At 42.2% G+C, this 22,980-nt stretch overlaps 1 protein-coding gene across 1 annotated transcript; it reads left to right on the top strand.

The window, feature by feature from the left end:
* The first annotated feature begins 1,723 nt into the window (after positions 1-1,723).
* Positions 1,724-21,848, top strand: LOC129842714 (zinc finger protein 271-like). The gene is made up of 3 exons (XM_055911337.1): positions 1,724-2,388; positions 11,785-13,041; positions 20,758-21,848. Exons 1-3 carry the CDS (start codon positions 1,965-1,967, stop codon positions 21,744-21,746), a joined length of 2,670 nt encoding a protein of 889 aa, XP_055767312.1. The 5' UTR covers positions 1,724-1,964; the 3' UTR covers positions 21,747-21,848.
* Positions 21,849-22,980: the final 1,132 nt, after the last annotated feature.

Raw genomic sequence — 22,980 nt, 5'->3', positions numbered from 1 at the left:
AAGATTACAGGTGTCAATCAGCTAGCGCGCTAGCAGTTAGCCAAGGTTGTAAAAGTTGCAGAACTCCCATAGTCTACTTCACAGAGAACATGCTGAAAAGTAGTGATGGGGAAAAAAAACTTCCTGAATCATTGATGCTTTCTAACCAATTGTGTCAAAATAGGTTCATTACTCAAGGCTTTGAGCGAAACAGAATTTAGAACAGCCACATTTTATAGATGAAGTCACACACCGTAGCAGCATAGCCTTTATGTCATTATTATAGATGACATCCCACACCATAACACGTAGCAGCAAGTTACCAAACTAATCAGGTGGTTCTTCTACGAAATACTACGAATTAATCTTCAGACGTCATTGATCACGTGATGCTGATAAAGTGATACAGGCATCAGCACACTGCTTTGAATGATTGTTTTGTGATTTGGACACGGCTCGTAGCTCCGGTACGTAACATATCGACAAGTTGACACAACATAAAGGATGAGCTATTGAGCTAGATATCAACCTATCGAGCTAGTGTGACCTTCCCGGTCTCTCAAGTCAGTGAGTCAACACAGGAAGGAGCAATGGATGGATAGTTCATTTATTTCCAAAGCTGCAATGATGGGACACACACAGTAAGGATGAATGATCAGTTGTGACGGGATATAAATAGAACTCCCACAGCAATTCTCCATAAATCTGCCCTATAATATACTAACCAAAAAAACTATTGAAATGTCTATCAAAGTAATTGTGATCGTATAGTGGATTTAACAATTCCTACTAATTCATAATTTACTATAATAAATGAATCAATTGTTTCCATGTATCTCATATTCACTACATCAGAATAAACTGTCATCCATTTTAGTATCAAAATATATCAAATTAACCTGGAAAATGACTAAATGTCCCCCTCTGGCGGTGAAGAAGTATAACACACCTAAACTAACAAAACCGGGCTAATAAACTGGCAGGTGTTCATGGGTTTAGAGAACATGTACTTCATACATTTGTCATAAATGACCTGCATTGATGAGACACACAGTGTGGATGAATGATCAGTAGTCGACAGGGTAAAAATAACACTCCTAAAGAAGATGCGTTTTCCAGTTAGATACCAACTTGAAAGAGGGAACTTTAGCAAAAAACCCACATGGAAAACGGAGATTTGGCAAATAACATATAAAGAGAGGCTTATTTGACGCCAAACCAACAACAGTAGTTACTAAAACATAAATTGCTAATGTATGATTTAAAATGTGGATTTTATGGTGTAATGTCAACTTTATATATTTCTATCCCGGGACTATTCAATTTTGAACTCACCCACAGCAATTCTCCATAAATCTGCTGTGGATTACCCAGAATCCCGAAATAAATTAATACATATGTGATAATTCAAAAACATAACTGGTTGTGCTTGTAGGGAACCAGATCGTGAACACAACTAAGTTACTAAGTCTATAACCACACTGTATTGTTACACTGGTGAGTAAAAACTCATGCTTCCTACACTAACTTTTTGTCTGAACATTATAATATATATTTTACGTCACACTAGCGTCATTGTCTTAAAGTCGCACATCTCCATCGCAGTCAGAGGTTCAGACTGAGCGTTACCCACTGCAGTCAGCAGATGGCGGTGTGCGATTTTAAGGCAATGCTGTTAGTGTGACGTATAATCTAGTGGACGGAACGCAATGCTGTTAGTGTGACGTATAATCTAGTGGACGGAACGTTTCTTTCAGCAGCAGCAACAGTTATTCAGCCACCTCGGTAGCTTGCTAGCCAAAATAGCCGAACCCATAAAGCTCTTTAGACGCTTTAGTGTATATTAGCCACTGTATTTTAAACCCTCGTCTGTCGTCTGGTTAGTTAGTTATCATATTTCATTTCATATTTACAGTGTTGTTGTTATTATTCAGCTAGCGGGCTGGTTAAGTTAGCATTAGCCTAGCTAGCTAACATCTCCGACCATGAGTTCACTAAATTACTCTCTTCCTGCTGAAGAAGAGACGGTCTGCTGGACGGAGAAAGAAGCTCTCATCAAAGAGGAGGAGGAAGAGAAGGATGTTACAATACAAAAACAAGTAGAGGGTGAGGCTGTTACCCTGAAAGAAGAAGAGAAAGACGTTTCAGTGAAAGAAGAGGAAGACGTTACAGTGAAAGAAGAGGCGTTCAGAGTGAAAGAGGAGGAGGGTGTTACAGTAAAAGATGAGGAGGATTCAGTTTTTGAAATGAAAGCGGAGGAGGGGGAGATTACGGTCTCATCGGAAGAAGAGGAGGAGGAAACTGGATATCTGGGCCCGATTTCCCAAACGCAATTTAAGGCATGCAGTGGTTCTAAAGATGAACTTAGCCATAAGATGGTTTTGAGAAACCGGGCCGTGATTACCACTGGTAAGTACTGTCTTAAAAACAGAGGTACAAACTCTGCAGTTGTTGAACTGATGTTTGGTGTTAAAGGGGAAATACGTTTTTTTTACTCCAATGTTTAGAAACAATGTAAATCAACACTGTATAGCCTCAACATGGTTAAAACTATAATGCTGATATCATGGATGGTCAGTCCTTGCATCCATAGGTCTGTCTGTGAATTTGAGACTAGTTAAATGTCTCCAGGCCCATCATCATCTTATTAGCAAAACAGTTGTGGAATGAGAGCCTTGTTATTGTTTCAACTGCAGGTTGGTTGATTGATGTGTGGCTTTTTTAAAGGGACAACCTAGTATTTAAACAGCAACAAAATGGCTGCCAAGAGACTTGGTTTGGTAAACAGCTGAGGGATGGGGCTGGAGAAATGTAACCACTCTAAAATTCATAGAGAAAGCTATTGTAGCAACCCTAACTCAACACCTAGCGAACTCGTCAAGAAGTTCAGACATCTTGGTGTAACAGTTATAAGGTGTTGGCTTGACAGTCACTGGACCCAGGTTTGAGTTCAGCTCAGGGCTTCCCCACGAATTTACTACACTATGAATACAAGGACTGGCAATGCATGATGTCATAATGATAGTTTAACCAGATTTCTAGGATATATATTATATTCTAGAATTTATCCATGATGTCATAATGATAGTTTAACCAGATTTCTAGGATATATATTATATTCTAGAATTCATCCATGATGTCATAATGATAGTTTAACCAGGTTTCTAGGATATATAGTATATTCTAGAATTCATCCATGATGTCATAGTGATAGTTTAACCAGGTTTCTAGGATATATAGTATATTCTAGAATTCATCCATGATGTCATAGTGATAGTTTAACCAGGTTTCTAGGATATATAGTATATTCTAGAATTGCCAGTGAAGATTTCCTGTGAAGGCAAATTATTAGAGCTGTTGATAAGTCATTGTATAATATTCAGCCAATTTTTTGTCATGCCTTTACATTAAAGGCAAGACATACCTAGAAGCAATTACATTCATGAATTGGTTTGAAACCTTTGTTTTAAACCCTTCTCAAAGTTGGTGCCTTGATGGATTTGTAAAAAATGGTTTATCATGAAACACTGTTTTTTAAATTTATTTAAATGTAACCCTTATTTCAGTTAAGTCAGTTAAGTCAGTCAATTTTCCGCCGCCCTATGGGACTCCCAATCACGGCCGGTTGTGATACAGTCTGGATTTGATCCAGGGTGTCTGTAGTGGCTCCTCAAGCACTGAGATGCAGTGTCCGCTGTGCCACTCGGGAGCCCCAAAATTATGTTCTAGTGCTGTCCCCAACTAAAATACATCTTGGTCAACCAAGAGTCATCTGTTCTTTCTACCAATCGCCCCATGTGTTTTTATAAAATCAAATATACGTACTGAACTTGTCTGGTGCTTTAAGCATTCTGATCAAATAATTAAAACACACAAATGACTCAAAGTCATAACCAGAGGGAGCCGCTCGTCAACATAACCCGACTAGAGGGAGCCGCCTGTCAACATAACCCGACTAGAGGGAGCCGGTCGTCAACGTAACCTGACCAGAGGGAGCCGGTCGTCAGCGTAACCTGACCAGAGGGAGCCGGTCGTCAGCGTAACCTGACCAGAGGGAGCCGGTCGTCAGCGTAACCTGACCAGAGGGAGCCGGTCGTCAGCGTAACCTGACCAGAGGGAGCCGGTCGTCAGCGTAACCTGACCAGAGGGAGCCGGTCGTCAGCGTAACCTGACCAGAGGGAGCCGGTCGTCAGCGTAACCTGACCAGAGGGAGCCGGTCGTCAGCGTAACCTGACCAGAGGGAGCCGGTCGTCAGCGTAACCCGACCAGAGGGAGCCGGTCGTCAACGAAACCCGACCAGAGGGAGCCGGTCGTCAGCATAACCCGACCAGAGGGAGCCGGTCGTCAGCATAACCCGACCAGAGGGAGCCGGTCGTCAGCATAACCCGACCAGAGGGAGCCGGTCGTCAGCATAACCCGACCAGAGGGAGCCGGTCGTCAGCATAACCTGACCAGAGGGAGCATAACCTGACCAGAGGGAGCCGGTCGTCAGCACAACCCGACCAGAGGGAGCCGGTCGTCAGCACAACCCGACCAGAGGGAGCCGGTCGTCAGCACAACCCGACCAGAGGGAGCCGGTCGTCAGCACAACCCGACCAGAGGGAGCCGGTCGTCAGCACAACCCGACCAGAGGGAGCCGGTCGTCAACACAACCCGACCAGGGGGAGCCGGTCGTCAACACAACCCGACCAGGGGGAGCCGGTCGTCAACACAACCCGACCAGGGGGAGCCGGTCATCAACACAACCCGACCAGAGGGAGCCGGTCGTCAACACAACCCGACCAGAGGGAGCCGTTTTGCTCCTGAAGGTTTCAGTAATAGACTAATAGACTACAGATGGACTAATAGACTAGTAATAGACTGCACCAGCAGTCTGCAACCTTTTCCAGTTGGAGTGCCAATTTATCTGACCATTTCTGCTAATCTGTGTGCCAGTTATGATTTTCATATGCACATTTTCGTGGAACAGTTACTATTATAAATTAAATTAATCTCAAAATTATTGTCTGTGATTAATATACATTCTATCTAAATCTAAATGAAAATTATAGATATCTAAAAGTAACTTTTATTGCCAACTATGTAAAAAAATTGCCTACATAAAGCCAACAAATAAAAACATTGCCTTCTGCGGGTAGAAAATATCCTGATTAAAAATAAATATCCTAGAAATCACATTGGCGGCACATGGCCTGTCTACTACAAACTTGAAACATTGTATCAACTATCAACTGGGTCAGGAAACTCGGATAGCAAGCTTGCAACATTGTATAAAATATTCTAGGCCCTCGGTTTCCTGCTCCAGTGAGTTCTGGACAGACACAGCTGTAGGCTATTTGTGAAAAGGATAAGAAGTAATTAGGTATTTTATGACATTTCCACTGGATCAGAGCATTACATTTTTCCCTTTTATGCCGAGTGGTTATCGTAAGGGCGAGAGCTGGAAATATTTTACAAAAATACTTTGAGGAACTATTGTCATTCGCTTTTGATTAGACTTTGTTTACTTGCTGTTTGGAGGTGAAGAAAAAGTTACTTTGAGAAGCTCCACAACTCATTAGTGGTGCAGCGTTAAGACAATGAGAAATACTATCAGACATCCCCAAATGGGCACATTTATAGGCAGGTAGACTAATCCTACTTCTATATGCGTAATCAGGTAGACTAGTCCTACTTCTTTATGTGTAATCAGGTAGACTAGTCCTACTTCTATATGCGTAATCAGGTGTGCGTCCTTACTCAACATTGACAGGGGTGTTTCAAACAAAAGACAATGAATAAATTGACAAAACTGATGCATCTTGTAGGGTCAAGTCTGGGTGGTCTGCAGGGGGCTGTTTCATTTAGTATCCGTAGGGGTCGGCATCGGGAATGATTGTTCTCAAGTTCCCAAGTTCTCTCACGTCACCCCGCTCCTCCGCTCTCTCCACTGGCTTCCAGTTGAAGCTCGCATCCGCTACAAGACCATGGTGCTTGCCTACGGAGCTGTTAGGGGAACTGCACCTCAGTACCTTCAGGCTCTGATCAGGCGCTACACCCAAACAAGGGCACTGCGTTCATCCACCTCTGGCCTGCTCGCCTCCCTACCTCTGAGGAAGTACAGCTCCCGCTCAGCCCAGTCAAAACTGTTCGCTGCTCTGGCACCCCAATGGTGGAACAAACTCCCCCACGACGCCAGGTCAGCGGAGTCAATCACCACCTTCCGGAGACACCTGAAACCCCACCTCTTTAAGGAATACCTAGGATAGGATAAAGTAATCCTTCTAACCCCCCCCCCCCCCCTTAAACGAGTTAGATGCACTGTTGTAAAGTGGTTGTTCCACTGGATATCATAAGGTGAACGCACCAACTTGTAAGTCGCTTTGGATAAGAGCGTCTGCTAAATGACTTAAATGCAAATGTAATTGTATTTCCCCATAGTATGTTGTACCGAAGTTGAATGACTGAAAGGGAGTGTAACTTTGATTATAATTGCACTTCCCTGAAGGAGGGAAATGAGGTACAACACCTGTTTGTCCCCGCCCTTTCCTGTGTCGGTGAAGAGCGGTATTAAAGAGCAGAATAAATCCAAGCCTCTCATCACCTGTGGGTGGTGGGGCTTCCAGCAAGGCGTGGATTTGATCGTATGTTGTACCTAGTTTCCCTCCTTCAGGGAACAGTAGTTATAGTCATAACGTTACGCTTGTCATATGATGAACTTCAACTTAAATACGGGATATTGCTGTCGGACAATTTTTTTGTATTCTGAAATGCACTCGACCCACTTATCATTTAGTGCCTCCTTATGTTACGCTGGGAAAACCGTTTTCATGGGCACAGAAACACTAAATAATTTCAGAGTTTGCTAAATCCAATGGTTTTTAACTGAGTCATCTTGTAATCCAAGATGGCGTGTAGCAGTAAGACGTGTTTGTTGTAAATGTTATCTTTTTTTGTATATTTTGCAATATATTTCAATCTCTTTTTCCATTTTTTGACCTTACCCAATGTGATACGGATCTGCTATTTTTTTTAGACCTTATAGCTAGAACCTCCATCAGAAGCTAGCCATCAGAAGCTAATTAGCTACTAGCTATTTAGTCATTGTTAGCCACTGCTAGCGGCCTTTCCCCTTTAGTAGCTCAGACACCAGCCGCTTTTAGCCTGGATAACACCTGCCAGTCTGCACTGCGCGATATCAACCCTGAGCATATCGGACTGTTTTTCTCCATTACATCACCGTATTACTGCCGTAAGCTCTGGACCATTACACCAGATAATCGCAGCTGGCTAGCTGCTACCGAGTGGCCCAGCCTCGACGCTAGCCTTGAGCCAGGCCCATCTCCCGGCCTGCTCAGTGGACCCTATGATCACTCGGCTACACAGCTGATGTCTCCCAGACTCTTCACTAACACGACTAGAAGCCACTACATTACCGCATTCCTGCCGTAAGCTCTGGACCTTTGCACCGGATTGGCTATAGTGGCTAACGCCCTTGTCCCGAAGCTAGCACCAGTTAGCCTCGAGCCAGGTACATCTCCCGGCTAGCAAACAAAATTACTCCAGCTACAATACCTCTTTTGCCAGTTGGCCTGGACCCTTTGTCGACACAGAGCCCCGCCGATCCATCACGACTGGTCTGCCAACGCAATTCCGTCAGATGTGCCCTCAACCGGCCTTTGCCAGACGTCGGTGACACCCTTGTCCCGAAGCTAGTACTAGTTAGCCTCGACCCAGGCGCGGCTCCCGGCTAGCATAGTAACGACTACCTAACGGCTTCCCTGGTTCATATATTGCTGTTCACTGGTTCATATATTGCTGTTCACTGGACCCTATGATCACTTGGCTACATAGCTGATGCCTGCTGGACTGTTCATTAACCTTTTCTCAATAGGGGGTGCTGTTTTCACTTTGTAAAAATTTCTTTCCCAAATTAAACTGCCTCGTACTCAATTCTTGCTCGTACAATATGCATATTATTATTACTATTGGATAGAAAACACTCTCTAGTTTCTAAAACCGTTTGAATTATATCTGCGAGTAAAACAGAACTCATTTTGCAGCAAACTTCCTGACAGGAAGTGAGAAATCTGAAATCAGGCAGTCTGTTCTAGGGTCAGTTTATTAATTTGCATGTGTTCTATTGGTCGACATGCACTGCATACGCCTTCCACTAGATGTCAACAGGCAGGGAGAGAAGAAATGGAGTGTATAACTTGATCTGAGGTTGAATAAGAGCTCTTGGCATGACGTGACACCAATTTCCTGTTTTCTGGAACGCGCGAGAAGGGACCGGGTATTGCCTTCTGAAAAGCTGTCGTTATAGACGGCTAATATCTCCGGCTTTGATTTTATTTCATAAATGTGACTATCATCGTAAAGTATGTTTTTTCAATATAGTTTTATTAGATTATTGACATTTTTTCGGGACGTTAGGCGTGTTGCGTTGTCTGCGTTTGTTGACGATGGAGAGCTTCGCGCCACTTCGCTAGTGTGCTTGCTAATTCAAGAGGGGAAAATGCCATTCTAAAACCAAACAAAGATTGTTCCCATTCCCGTCACATCATCATTTATCACTCCAGTGTTAATTTACTAAATTGTAATTACTTCGCTACTATGGCCTATTTATTGCCCTACCTTCGTACTCCATTTGCACACACTGTATATAGATTTTTCTATGGTATTATTGACTGTTTGTTTATGTGTAACTCTGTTTTTGTCACACTGCTTTGCTTTATCTTGGCACGGGTTGCAGTTGTAAATGAGAACTTGTTCTCAACTGGCCGACCTGGTTAAATAAAGGTTAAGTAAATATAAAATTATAATACAAAAAATGTAGCAGCAGTATAGACCTAGTCTGTTCATTATATACATGATGTATTGTTACACCATGTAGGAGCAGTATAGACCTAGTCTGTTCATTATATACATCTACATGATGTATTGTTACACCGTGTAGGAGCAGTATAGACCTAGTCTGTTCATTATATGCATCTACATGATGTATTGTTACACCATGTAGGAGCAGTATAGACCTAGTCTGTTAATTATATACATCTACATGATGTATTGTTACACCGTGTAGGAGCAGTATAGACCTACAGTAGCTAGCTACTTATTTAGATGTAGTATAACTTAATGAAACTGCCTTAAATATGCTGTGGTAAACATTTTTTATTCTCACTAATCAATCAACACATTCCTGTCTTTGTATGTCTCAATATGATGGTATTATTTAATTAAATCCATTTAAAATAATATTTTGTCGGAAAATAAAATATGATCCTCAACTGCATTTCCCCTCCAGTCAGCAGACGGCGATGTGCGTCTTTCAGGCGATGCTGCCAGCGTGACGTATAACCTAGTGGACGGTTCTTCATAAACAGCTCGTCAACCATGTCGGTAGCTTGCTAGCCAACACAGCCGAAAGATTCAAGCTATTTATACGCTTTCGGTGTATATTAACTACTGTGTTTTAGCCACACTTCTGTCGTATCAACTTGTTAACCTATTTAATTTAATATTACGTTATTTTGTATTAGTCAGCTATAGTAGCTGGCTGGTTTAGTTAGCACTAGCCTAGTCGCTAATGATAGCTAGATAGCTAGCTAGCTAACATCCCCGACCATGAGCTCCCTAAACATCCCACCTCTCGCTGAAGAAGAGGAGGTCTGCTGGACGGAGAAAGAAGCTCTGGGGCTGAACATTGTCGTGAAAGAGGAGGAGGTCACAGTAAAACAAGAAGTAGAGGATGAGGCTGTTACAGTGAAAGAAGAAGAGAAAGACGTTTCAGTGAAAGAAGTGCAAATAAAAAGCAAATTAATTACTTAAAATCATACAACGTGATTTTATGGATTTTTGTTTTAGATTCCTTCACTCACAGTTGAAGTGTACCTATGATAAAAAATTACAGACCTCTACATGCTTTGTAAGTAGGAAAACCTGCAATGTCGGCAGTGTATCAAATACTTGTTCTCCCCACTGTATATTTTTTTAAATGTTGCTCAGACCGACTCTTTTCTCTGTATATATCAATGATGTCGCTCTTGCTGCTGGTGATTCCCTGATCCACCTCTACGCAGACGACACCATGCTATATACATCTGGCCCTTCTGTGGACACTGTGTTAACAAACCTCCAAATGAGCTTCAACGCCATACAACACTCCTTCCGTGGCCTCCAACTGCTCTTAAACGCTAGTAAAACTAAATGCTCTTCAACCGATCGCTGCCCGCATCCGCCCGACTAGCATCACTACTCTGGATGGTTCTGACTTAGAATATGTGGACAACTACAATTACCTAGGTGTCTGGTTAGACTGTAAACTCTCCTTCCAGACTCACATTAAACATCTCCAATCCCAAATTAAATCTAGAATCTGCTTCCTATTTCGCAACAAAGACTCCTAAACTCACGCTGCCAAACATACCCTCGTAAAACTGACTATCCTGCCGATACTTTACTTCAGTGATGTCATTTACAAAATAGCCTTCAACACTCTACTCAGCAAACTGGATGTAGTCTATCACAGTGCCATCCGTTTTGTCACCAAAGCCTCGTTGGCTGGTCCTCGCTACATATTCATCGCTAAACCCACTGGCTCCAGGTCATCTATAAGTCTTGGCTAGGTAAAGCTCCGCCTTAACTCAGCTCACTGGTCACCATAGCATCACCCACCCATAGCATGGCCTGTTTATTGCCTTACCTCCTTACTCCATCACACTGTATATAGATTTTTCTATTGTGTTATTGACTGTACTTTTGTTTATCCCACGTGTAACTCTGTGTTGTTTTTTTGTCGCACTGCTTTGCTTTATCTTGGTCAGGTCGCAGTTGTGAATGAGAACTTGTTCTCAACTGGCCACCTGGTTAAATAAAGGTGGGGGAAAAATGTAATTAAAAATACATTTAAAAAAATCATATCATATTGACTATGAAAAGCCAATTGACATTTATTCCTGATTATTATTTGACCATGCTTGTCACTTATGAACATTTTGAACATCTTGGCCATGTTCTGTTATAATCTCCACCCGGCACAGCCAGAAGAGGACTGGCCACCCCTCATAGCCTGGTTCCTCTCTAGGTTTCTTTTGGCCTTTCTAGGGAGTTTTTCCTAGCCACCGTGCTTCTACACCTGCATTGCTTGCTGTTTGGGGTTTTAGGCTGGGTTTCTGTACAGCACTTCGAGATATTAGCTGATGTACGAAGGGCTATATAAAATAAACTTGATTGATTGATTGATTGACAACACCCAAATAGATACTGTCATTAACGCGATTCTTCAATAATTAAAAATATTTCTTAATACTGTAGCAAACATTATATTACACAGGACATTCAAACGAGCCTTACAATTATAATCCAAAGTAGTGTGAAATGCACTCCCCTGAGTTTTCCCCCATTCACATTCAGAATACACTGTGAAAAACTGAAATCTTTGCTCACCATTTAAGATATACTACATCCATAACTGTCGGTTTCCTCATTAGCAGGGAGGAGTTTCTACAACCAAATTGCATGTGCATCGCCCTCGTGCCGCAATTGTATTAAACACAGAAAGGGGCCTATATTAAAGACCAAAAGTTGTCTGGCACACTGCTTAGAGTTTCAACAACATGAATAACTTATTTCTACTCTACAATCATCGATGTTACTACTAAAATATGACTTCTTGCTCATTTTAAGACAACTGTCAAATAATTTTAACATTCATTACAGAATTCAATTGTTGTACAACATCATGGCTATGCTGTTGGCATCACCTTTTACAGTGGATTTCCACTGTTGTGGGCCTTTAATCATCTGACTTTGTTGTTCGCACAGGAGAGAGACGGGACAGTCGTGGATCCTCTGGGGAGCCTCAACAACATCATGATGCTGACGAGGCAGAGAAGAGGCTCTCCAGATCAGAACACATCAAGAAACGCTCGCAGAGATCCACAGGGAAGAAATCTCACTGCTGCTCTGACTGTGGGAAGAGATTCACCTCCTCATCAGGCATTCAAATTCATCAGAGAATCCACACAGGAGAGAAACCTTATAGTTGTGGTCAATGTGGGAAGAGTTTTACTACATCTGGCTCTCTGACTTTACACCAGAGAATACACACAGAAGAGAAACCTTATAGCTGTGATCAATGTGGGAAGAGTTTTACTACATCTGGCTCTCTGACTTTACACCAAATAACACACACAGGAGAGAAACCTTATAGCTGTGATCAATGTGGGAAGAGTTTTACTAGATTTGGCCATCTGACATTACACAAGAGAACACACACAGGAGAGAAACCTTATGGCTGTGATCAATGTGGGAAGAGTTTTACTAGATCTAGCTATCTAACTATACACCAGAGAATACACACAGGAGATAACCCTTATGGCTGTGAGAAACCTTATAGTTGTGATCAATGTGGGAAGAGTTTTACTAGATCTAGCTATCTAACTATACACCAGAGAATACACACAGGAGATAACCCTTATGGCTGTGGTCAATGTGGGAAGAGTTTTACTAGATCTGACTCTCTGACTTTACACCAAAGAACACACACAGGAGAGAAATCTTATAGCTGTGATCAATGTGGGAAGAGTTTTACTAGATCTGACTCTCTGACTTTACACCAAAGAACACACACAGGAGAGAAACCTTATAGCTGTGATAAATGTGGGAAGAGTTTTTGTCAATCTAGTGATCTGACAGTGCACCAGAGAATACACACAGGAGAGAAACCTTATAGCTGTGATCAATGTGGGAAAAGTTTTGTTCAAGCTGGCCATCTGACTCAACACCAAATAACACACACAGGAGAGAAACCTTATAGCTGTGATCAATGTGGGAAGAGTTTTACTACATCTGGCTCTCTGACTTTACACCAAATAACACACACAGGAGAGAAACCTTATAGCTGTGCTCAATGTGGGAGGGGTTTTACTACATCTCGCTATCTGACAGTACACCAGAGAAAACACACAGGAGAGAAATCTTATAGCTGTGATCAATGTGGGAAGAGTTTTGTTCAAGCTTGCCATCTGACTCAATACCAGAGCACACACATAGGAGAGAAATCTCATAGCTGTGACCAGAGATAATCTGATAAAAGATCTCTGATCAAATATTAGAAAATACATACATGAAGGAGTTGTTTCATGATATCAATGAAATAATGTCACAATGTGGAATGTTTTAACATTGTAGTAGGAGTATTTTAATGATGTCACAATGTAGAAACCTAAATGTTTGTCCCCTGTTCTATTGATTTCAACATGATATGGATATTAGCCTCAGGGGGGAAATCCAGGCTCTGAATTGAAAGAGTACTATTTATGTGATTTAACAAAAAGTGACTAACACAAAAAGAGCTGTGTTACACTTACCATGTTGATGACCCACTTGAATCAAAATGGAACACCTCAAAATGTAGCGATCTGTTTTCTACAAGTTGTCCTCTAACCAGTGATGTACACATTACTCCCAGATTCCGTGTGGTTTTTCAGCTGTTAGTTTTAACAGGAAGTGCAACCTCATCTCCCTCCTGTCGCACAAATGATTTTAGCGTTATATCGATGAGTTATGATTTCAACATGATATAGATTAGTTATGACAAATAAGTGTTGCGTTCCTTTGTTTTGCAACCCATAAATTTAAATGCATCACTCCCAATATGTATAATAATATGCCCAATATGCTGACTGTCTTCTGCAGGTTGTCCTCTAACCAGTGAGGTAAAATATATCTCATTTCCACATGTTTTGTTCAGTTGATTTCCCCCCTAATCGATATCAGTGATTTATTGCTACATGTCAAAACAACAGCGTTTTTGGTGCTTGTGCAGTTTATAAGGAGCTTGTTTAAGTATCATGTCTGAAATGTGCTGTATAAATAAAGCTTGATTTGAACATATTGCAAAATAAATTAACCCAATGACTGACCAATCAGCAGACTCTTGCTAAACCAATGAACAAATCTGTGCAAAAGGAACACGTATCTTGGTCCATCTTTAGTATGAAAAACAGTATAAATTCAGTATATCTCCCACTATGTCAAAATAGTGCTGGTATGTACGTTTTAGTATCACTTTTCAGCCAACCCAGTCCATTTGTTGAAATCAATACGTCAAAGGATCCAACTACTGAAACAAACAAATGGATCAAACAGATCAATCCCACTTTTCCAGCCTGCTGAAGGCCTGGTGGAGTGGTAAACACCACCCCCGGCTCTACCAGGGGCTTGAGGTGGTCTCACACAGCTCTGCTGGTGGAGTGGTAAACACCACCCCCGGCTCTACCAGGGGCTTGAGGTGGTCTCCCACAGCTCTGCTTATGTCATGTTCTGTGGCCTTGCTGTTCCATTTCTTGACTGCACCTGCAACACAGAAAGAAACACATTTAATCATATTATATAAAACACTCAAAGTAATGGATATGGAGCATCTACAGCCTCAGTTACACCTGGCACCTAAATGTGACTTCTGTCGTCTGATCACTCCAAGCTGCATTAGGTTCAGATCTACCAGGATGGGCCTTTGACAGTCTGGATGCAGTCAGGCCACTGAATATAAATATTCAATGTAAAGAGATGGGGTGAATGAGTGGGGAAAAGTACATTTGACACAAATTACCTTCATAATATCAAAGAACAAATGTGTGTGCCTGAGGAGAAATTAACTTTCCTACAGCCAAAAGGGGTGAGAAATTACACATCCTTGGGACGTCCCTAGCCCATTGAAGTTGGCATTTAAAAGGGTTAAGGTTAGGGTTTAGGGTAGGGATGTTTCAAGGATCCCAGATAGCATTGACCATTGTACATTCTTCTGTCTCTTTTACATAGCAGGTGATGGGTTCTGACTTCTGAACTTTTAAATATGAAATATCCTTATGTGAAATTTAATGAAACAATAATGTATGTTGATGCTAATATGATGTACAATATTCCATGATGTTTATTATATGATAACAATAGAGTAATATATTTAATATGATGTACAATATTCCATGATGTTTCTATATGATAACAATAGCATAATATATTTAATTTAAAGTTTCACTAATACATTTTTATTAACTTAATTATTATGATTCAACGTCAGTTCACCGTCTCACCTCATACTGTATTGGAGCAGCAGCAGCTGACTGCCCGGTTCAACATCAGTTTACCGTCTCACCTCATACTGTATTGGAGCAGCAGCAGCTGACTGCCCAGTTTAACATCAGTTCACCGTCTCACCTCATACTGTATTGGAGCAGCAGCAGCTGACTGCCCGGTTCAACATCAGTTCACCGTCTCACCTCATACTGTATTGGAGCAGCAGCAGCTGACCTCCCGGTTCAACATCAGTTCACCGTCTCACCTCATACAGTATTGGAGCAGCAGCAGCTGACTTGATCGTTGATGCTAATCATCATGTTTTGAATCTGAGAGTAAATAGAGCCGACTACAACTCTAAAAATGAAGGGTTCAACTGGAGTTGTTCTCAGATCCCCTAAGAACCGTAGGGTTCTTGGTCAATGAAAAACAGCCCCAAAAGGTTCTTCAAAGAACTTGTTAGAAGGTGGGTTCATCGAGGAACTTCCGTTGTTGCTGGACTTCTTCTGGGAACTTCGCAATTACAACTGAAAACGATGGTGGCAAGTTTGGATGCGACAACAGTTAAAAAGGTTAAGTTGGGTTGATGTTTGGCTCTGAATACGTATCGAAATAATTTATTATAATAATATAACATACTAATAATGAATAACGAAGACAATGATGGGTTTCTGTGAATATCTTCCATAACGTTACTATAGCTAATTACCGTAAATATTAGAAAGCCGGGTTTGACCGTCGGCGTTGTATGAGCTACAGTACAGTACCGTTATCTAGCTAGCTAACGTTATGTCCTAACTAGGCAGAACTAGGTTTGGATTATTTCCCTCAACTATATTCTTTCCCATATATTGTATATCGTTTCCATAAAGCCAACATGGCTTTACACTCATTAACGTAAGTTTCCAATCTAGAGCAGTTCTCACTTTTGTGATAATGAACTAGCTAACGTTAACTAACTAACTAAGGACGGTGACCTGTCCAGACGAGATGTTACAACGAACTGAATCGTCAATGGAGGTCTTCCTCTTTATATAGCCTGCTACAGCATGCAATACTATTAACTCACAAGGGGGGCATAACGTTACATGTACAATACTATCCCATTTTGGAAATGTTACATGGACAATACTATCCCATTTTGGAAACGTTACCTGGACAATACTATCCCATTTTGGAAATGTTACATGGACAATACTATCCCATTTTGGAAACGTTACATGGACAATACTATCCAATTTTGGAAACGTTACATGGACAATACTATCCCATTTTGGAAAGGTTAAATGGACAATACTATCCCATTTTGGAAACGTTACATGGACAATACTATCCCATTTTGGAAACGTTACATGGACAATACTATCCCATTTTGGAAACGTTACATGGACAATACTATCCCATTTTGGAAAGGTTAAATGGACAATACTATCCCATTTTGGAAACATTACATGGACAATACTATCCCATTTTGGAAACGTTACATGGACAATACTATCCCATTTTGGAAACGTTACATGGACAATACTATCCCATTTTGGAAAGGTTAAATGGACAATACTATCCCATTTTGGAAACATTACATGGACAATACTATCCCATTTTGGAAACGTTACATGGACAATACTATCCCATTTTGGAAACGTAACATGGACAATACTATCCCATTTTGGAAACGTTACATGGACAATACTATCCCATTTTGGAAACGTTACATGTCCGCCCCCTTGTGGAGGGACATTAATATCTTAGATGGTAGCTGTAGATGCGATTCAAATGCATAATGGTATTAATACAGTGTCTAGACTACCTCTTTTGTATAAAGGCCCTTCAGAATCCAAACACAGTATTGCCACGCAGCAAAATGTTGCGTAAAATCTTTCAAGTCAGCCTGATAAAATATTGAACAATTTGTGTACAAAGATATCTTGAAATGTGATATTAGGCCTGTATGGCAGTATTGTTACTGTATGGCAGTAGTGTATTGGCTAGTGCTTTCTCCAATATGTTCTTCTATTTTACATTACATTGTATGTCGATGCCATTTATCTTTCAATATTTGTTTAATATATATATTTAAATGCTTGTAAGACTATTCTTTGACACATTTTCTCTTCCTTTGAAATTCTTATAGGAGAGAACATGGACACAATGCAATCGGGATCAAGAAGAAGGTACAGATCTGTTGTAGGACAGCTGCATTTGAAGTGTACATTTAACCTACATAGCAGTCAATACAAACTGAAATCTATTAGCGTACAAACGTGTGCAAATGTTATTTTCAGATCTTCTCAGAAATGAATCAAGTCCATGGAATGGATATAGACAAAAAGATAATTCAAGGACTACCAGAGGTAGAGAGGCGAGGCAGGGGTGAGGACATCATCCTGCTATGTTGACAGTCCCTGAAGGACAATACAGAAGAGGGATTTTCTCTTATTCCTTCCCTTTCTCTAATGTATTTTGTAATAAAATTAGCAAGTGTAGTAAGATCATTGCTTTACTTTACTAGGACTCGAGACCACAGCAGCGATTCTTTTCAGATTATCTCAGAAATGAATCAAGTCCAGGGAATGGATATGAGAGTGAAATCCCGCTGGCCTTTGAAGGCGAGAACATCCACGCCCTCGAGGACATCCCTATGGGACTTGGGGCTCTGCTAGGGCTGTATTTTTTATTTCAGTGTCAGGATGGCGCTAGGTTGCCCGCAACCGACCAATGATAGATGTGTTTGAGTTGACTGACTCTCAGATCATCCTCCACTGACTCGGCCCTGTCTACACCTCCAAGGTGACCCCCCTCACACTGGAACACTCAGAGCCTCCTGACTGGGCCCTGTTTACACCGCCACACAGGAATACACACTCAGAGCCTCCTGACTGGGCCCTGTCTACACCTCCACACAGGAATACACACTCAGAGCCTCCTGACTGGGCCCTGTCTACACCTCCAAGGTGACCCCCCTCACACTGGAACACACACTCAGAGCCTCCTGACTGGGCCCTGTCTACACCTCCAAGGTGACCCCCCTCACACTGGAACACTCAGAGCCTCCTGACTCGGCCCTGTCTACACCTCCAAGGTGACCCCCCTCACACTGGAACACTCAGAGCCTCCTGACTCGGCCCTGTCTACACCTCCAAGATGACCACCCCTCACACTGGAATACACACTCAGAGCCCCCTGACTCGGCCCTGTTTACACCTCCACACAGGAATACACACTCAGAGCCTCCTGACTGGGCCCTGTTTACACCTCCAAGGTGACCGCCCTCACACTGGAATACTCAGAGACTACGAGGTTTTGATAAAAACTCCACTTTGCGTGTTTCGCTCACCTCTTTTTGTAAACCAGGTCCGAGATGTGGTATTCACTCGGCTCGCTGCATCTCAGATCAAAGGTGGGTCCATCGGCTCCGTTCCCGAAGTGTGGTCTCCCTGAGATCCCAAGTTTGAGAGATCCCTTGTGCACCATTTACCCAGGTAATCAGGAGCCAGGTCATTTACCCAGGTCGTCAGGAGCCAGGTCATTTACCCAGGTCGTCAGGACCCAGGTCATTTACCCAGGTCATTTACCCAGGTCGTCAGGAGCCAGGTCATTTACCCAGGTTCACAGGAGCCAGGTCATTTACCCAGGTCGTCAGGAGCCAGGTCATTTACCCAGGTCATCAGGAGCCAGGTCATTTACCCAGGTCGTCAGGAGCAAGGTCATTTACCCAGGTCATTTACCCAGGTCGTCAGGAGCCAGGTCATTTACCCAGGTCATTTACCCTGGTCGTCAGGAGCCAGGTCATTTACCCAGGTCCTCAAGAGCCAGGTCATTTACCCAGGTCGTCAGCAGCCAGGCCATTTACCCAGGTCGTCAGGAGCCAGGTAATTTACCCAGGTAGTTAGGATGCAGGTCATTTACCCAGGTCATCAGGAGCCAGGTCATTTACCCAGGTAGTCAGGAGCCAGGTCATTTACCCAGGTAGTCAGGAGCCAGGTCGTCAGGAGCAAGGTCATTTACCCAGGTCGTCGGGAGGCAGGTCATTTACCCAGGTCATTTACCCAGGTCATCAGGAGCCAGGTCATTTACTCAGGTAGTCAGGAGCCAGGTCATTTACACAGGTAGTCAGGAGCCAGCTCATTTACCCAGGTTCACAGGAGCCAGGTCATTTACCCAGGTCGTCAGGAGCCAGGTCATTTACCCAGATCGTCAGGAGCCAGGTCATTTACCTAGGTCGTCAGGAGCCAGGTCATTTACCCAGGTCGTCAGGAGCCAGGTCATTTACCCAGATCGTCAGGAGCCAGGTCATTTACCCAGGTCGTCAGCAGCCAGGTCATTTACACAGGTCGTCAGGTGCCAGGTAATTTACCCAGGTAATTTGCCCAGGTTGTCAGGAGCCAGGTCATTTACCCAGGTCATCAGGAGCCAGGTCATTTACCCAGGTAGTCAGGAGCCAGGTCATTTACCCAGGTAGTCAGGAGCCAGGTCTTTTACCCAGGTCGTCAGGAGCCAGGTCATTTACCCAGGTCGTCAGGAGCCAGGTCATTTACCCAGGTCCTCAGGAGCCAGGTCATTTACCCAGGTCGTCAGGAGCCAGGTCATTTACCCAGATCGTCAGGAGCCAGGTCATTTACCTAGGTCATTTACCGAGGTCATTTACCCAGGTCGTCAGGAGCCAGGTCATTTAACCAGGTCATCAGGAGCCAGGTCATTTACCCAGGTCGTCAGGAGCCAGGTCATTTACCCAGGTCGTCAGCAGCGGTCACCAAGTCAAGATTCACATCCCCATTGCCAAATGTGGTCAATTTCTTTCACATCAAATGAGGAGAGACAAACTTATCACACAAGTCAGAGTTATACTTAAACTAAATCTTTATTCACTTATTAATAAGGGAGCAGGTCAATACAACACGCAAATATAAAGTTAATCAATTGAGTGCTGTACGATGATGGCTGGTTGACAAATCACCCCCAGATGATTCGTTGAGAGCCACAAGACAGAAGTACAAAGGTCTTTCAACCTACATGACGAACAACAGATGTATAGAACGGGTCACAAGGTTAAGATTTGTGTGAAAGATACTTATAATTCACAGCAGACAGTATCTGATGTAAAAACAGTCATCTTTGTGTAGAGACCAGGGTCTGGCCCTGAGGTCATCTCTCCCTGGTACCATATAGAACAGAAACATTAACTCATGCTCTGGAATGCGGTCTCTAGGTTTTATCACCCAAAAGACATTGTAAATCTCCCGTCAGGGTTTTCTCCCAGAGGCCCATCTAGTCTAGGACATCTAGTGGAAGGCGTATGAAGTGCATCTAATACATATCAAGCACATTTATAGGCAGGCCCTAGAACAGAGCATCGATTTCAGATTTTCCACTTCCTGTCAGGAAGTTTGCTGCAAAATGAGTTCTGTTTCACTCACAGATATAATTCAAACGGTTTTAGAAACTAGAGAGTGTTTTCTATCCAATAGTAATAATAATATGCATATTGTACGAGCAAGAATTGAGTACGAGGCTGTTTGAAATGGGCACCTTTTATCCAGGCTACTCAATACTGCCCCTGCAGCCCAAACAGGTTAAGACACATGTCAAATATTGAACATTCATTACAGACGTCATTGTTTGTACAACATCATGGCTACGCTGTTGACATCACCTTTTTACAGTGGATTTTTGCTGTTGTGGGCCTTAAACCACCTGTTTGACTTTTTATTCACACAGGAGAGATACGGGACTATCGTGGATCCTCTGGGGAGCCTCAACAACAACATGATGCTGAAGAGGCAGAGAAGAGTCTCTCCACATCAGAACACCTCAAGAAACACCAGTGGAGACCCACAGGGAGGAAATCTCACTGCTGCTCTGACTGTGGGAAGAGATTCACCTCATTAGGCATTAAAATTCATCAGAGAATCCACACAAGAGAGAAACCTTATAGCTGTGATCAATGTGGGAAGAGTTTCGGTCAATCTGGAGCGCTGACAGTGCACCAGAGAATACACACAGGAGAGAAACCTTATAGTTGTGGTCAATGTGGGAAGAGTTTTGGTCAATCTTGCCATCTGGTATCACACCAGAGAATACACACAGGAGAGAAACCTTATAGCTGTGGTCAATGTGGGAAGAGATGTTCTACATCTGGCAATCTGACTATACACCAGAGAATACACACAGGAGAGAAACCTTATAGCTGTGAACAATGTGGGAAGAGTTTTGGTCAATCTGGAGAGCTGACAGTGCACCAGAGAATACACACAGGAGAGAAACCTTATGGCTGTGATCAATGTGGGAAGAGTTTTGGTCAATCTTGCCATCTGGTATCACACCAGAGAACACACACAGGAGAGAAATCATATAGCTGTGATCAATGTGGGAAGAGTTTTGTTCGATCTGGCCATCTGGTATCACACCAGAGAATACACACAGGAGAGAAACCTTATAGCTGTGGTCAATGTGGGAAGAGTTTTTCTTCTTCAGGCTATCTAACTATACACCAGAGAATACACACAGGAGAGAAACCTTATAGCTGTCGTCAATGTGGGAAGAGTTTTTCTTCTTCAGGCTATCTAACTATACACCAGAGAACACACACAGGAGAGAAATCTTATAGCTGTGGTCAATGTGGGAAGAGTTTTAGTCAATCTGGAGATCTGACAGTGCACCAGAGAACACACACAGGAGAGAAACCTCTTAGTTGTGACCAGAGATAATCTGATAAAAGATCTCTGATCAAATATCAGAAAATTTATGAAGGAGTTGTGTCATGATATCAATGAATTAATGTCACAATGTAGAATGTTTTAACATTGTAGTAGGAGTTTTTAATGATGTCACAATGTAGAATGTTTTAACATTGTAGTAGGAGTATTTTAATGTCTCAATGTAGAATGTTTTAATATATAGTATATTAATATACTCTGCAGTCAGTCAGTCAGAACGTTTGCCCCCTTATCTATTGATTTCAACATGATATGGATATTAGGCTCATTGGGGGAAATCCAGGCTCTGAATTGAAAGAGTACTTTTTATGTGATTTAACACAAAGTGACTAACAAAAAAAGAGTTGTCCTCTAACCAGTGATGTACACATTATTTCCAGAATCAACTGATTTCAACATAATATCGATGAGTTATGACAAATAAGTGTTGTGTTCCTTTGTTTAGCGACCCCTAAATTTAAATGCATCACTCCAATATGTAGCTGACTGTCTTCTGCAGGTTGTCCTCTAACCAGTGAGCTAAAATATATCTCCCATTTCCATGTTTTTTAGTTGTGTTAGTTTCAACAGCACATACAACCTGATTTCCCCCCTAATCGATATCAGTGATTTATTGCTACTTGTCAAAACAACAGCGTTTCTGGTGCTTGTGCAGTTTATAAGGAGCTTGTTTTAAAAAAAGACAATTATTGTGGCAGATGTTTGTGTATATACCACATGTTAGGTTTTCAATTTATCCCAAACTGTTTCTGCATATTGGTTATTGATTTGGACACGTTAAAACTGTGTTTTGACAGTGACCTATCCCACCTAGCAAAATGTAATTGAAAAGCCATTGAAAATAATACTATGCAATCAAATATTTCATGTTTACATTTCATGAAACATTTAATGAAAATTATTCATGCAACCAACTGACAGTTTTTTGGTACAATTATATTGACATTGTTGCCCTGTTTTTAGAATATCAGGGTTCATTCTCAGATGTGCCAACCCAAATGTACTAGAGCATGACATTGGGGACTGGGCCCCGATCCAACAACATGCCTATCTAGTGAACCCTGAAAAGAGAGAGAAGCTCTGCAGTGAGGTGGAAAGTTACTACGGATATTGCAGGAGTTTCCTCTTGAAATCAGACATGTCCGTGGTGAGAACAACCTGGTTGCTGATTGTCTCAAGGGGGGCAGTCAAAATGTTTTGTGTTTTGCGTTTAGCCAGTGCATTG

This window comes from Salvelinus fontinalis, unplaced genomic scaffold, assembly GCF_029448725.1.
Source record: "Salvelinus fontinalis isolate EN_2023a unplaced genomic scaffold, ASM2944872v1 scaffold_0062, whole genome shotgun sequence".
Lineage (NCBI taxonomy): Eukaryota > Metazoa > Chordata > Actinopteri > Salmoniformes > Salmonidae > Salvelinus > Salvelinus fontinalis.
The sequence above is the reverse complement of the archived record's forward strand: the minus strand, read 5'-3'. Positions and strand labels throughout refer to the sequence as shown.

What these genes read in the sequence shown, in the direction of transcription:
- LOC129842714 (XM_055911337.1), top strand. Translation starts at nt 1,965, where the DNA reads ATGAGTTCACTAAATTACTCTCTTCCTGCTGAAGAAGAGACGGTCTGC. An exon ending in CCGGGCCGTGATTACCACTG is followed by an intron (nt 2,389 to 11,784) that starts GTAAGTACTGTC and finishes TTGTTCGCACAG; the next exon opens with GAGAGAGACGGGACAGTCGT. An exon ending in ATCTCATAGCTGTGACCAGA is followed by an intron (nt 13,042 to 20,757) that starts GATAATCTGATA and finishes TTATTCACACAG; the next exon opens with GAGAGATACGGGACTATCGT.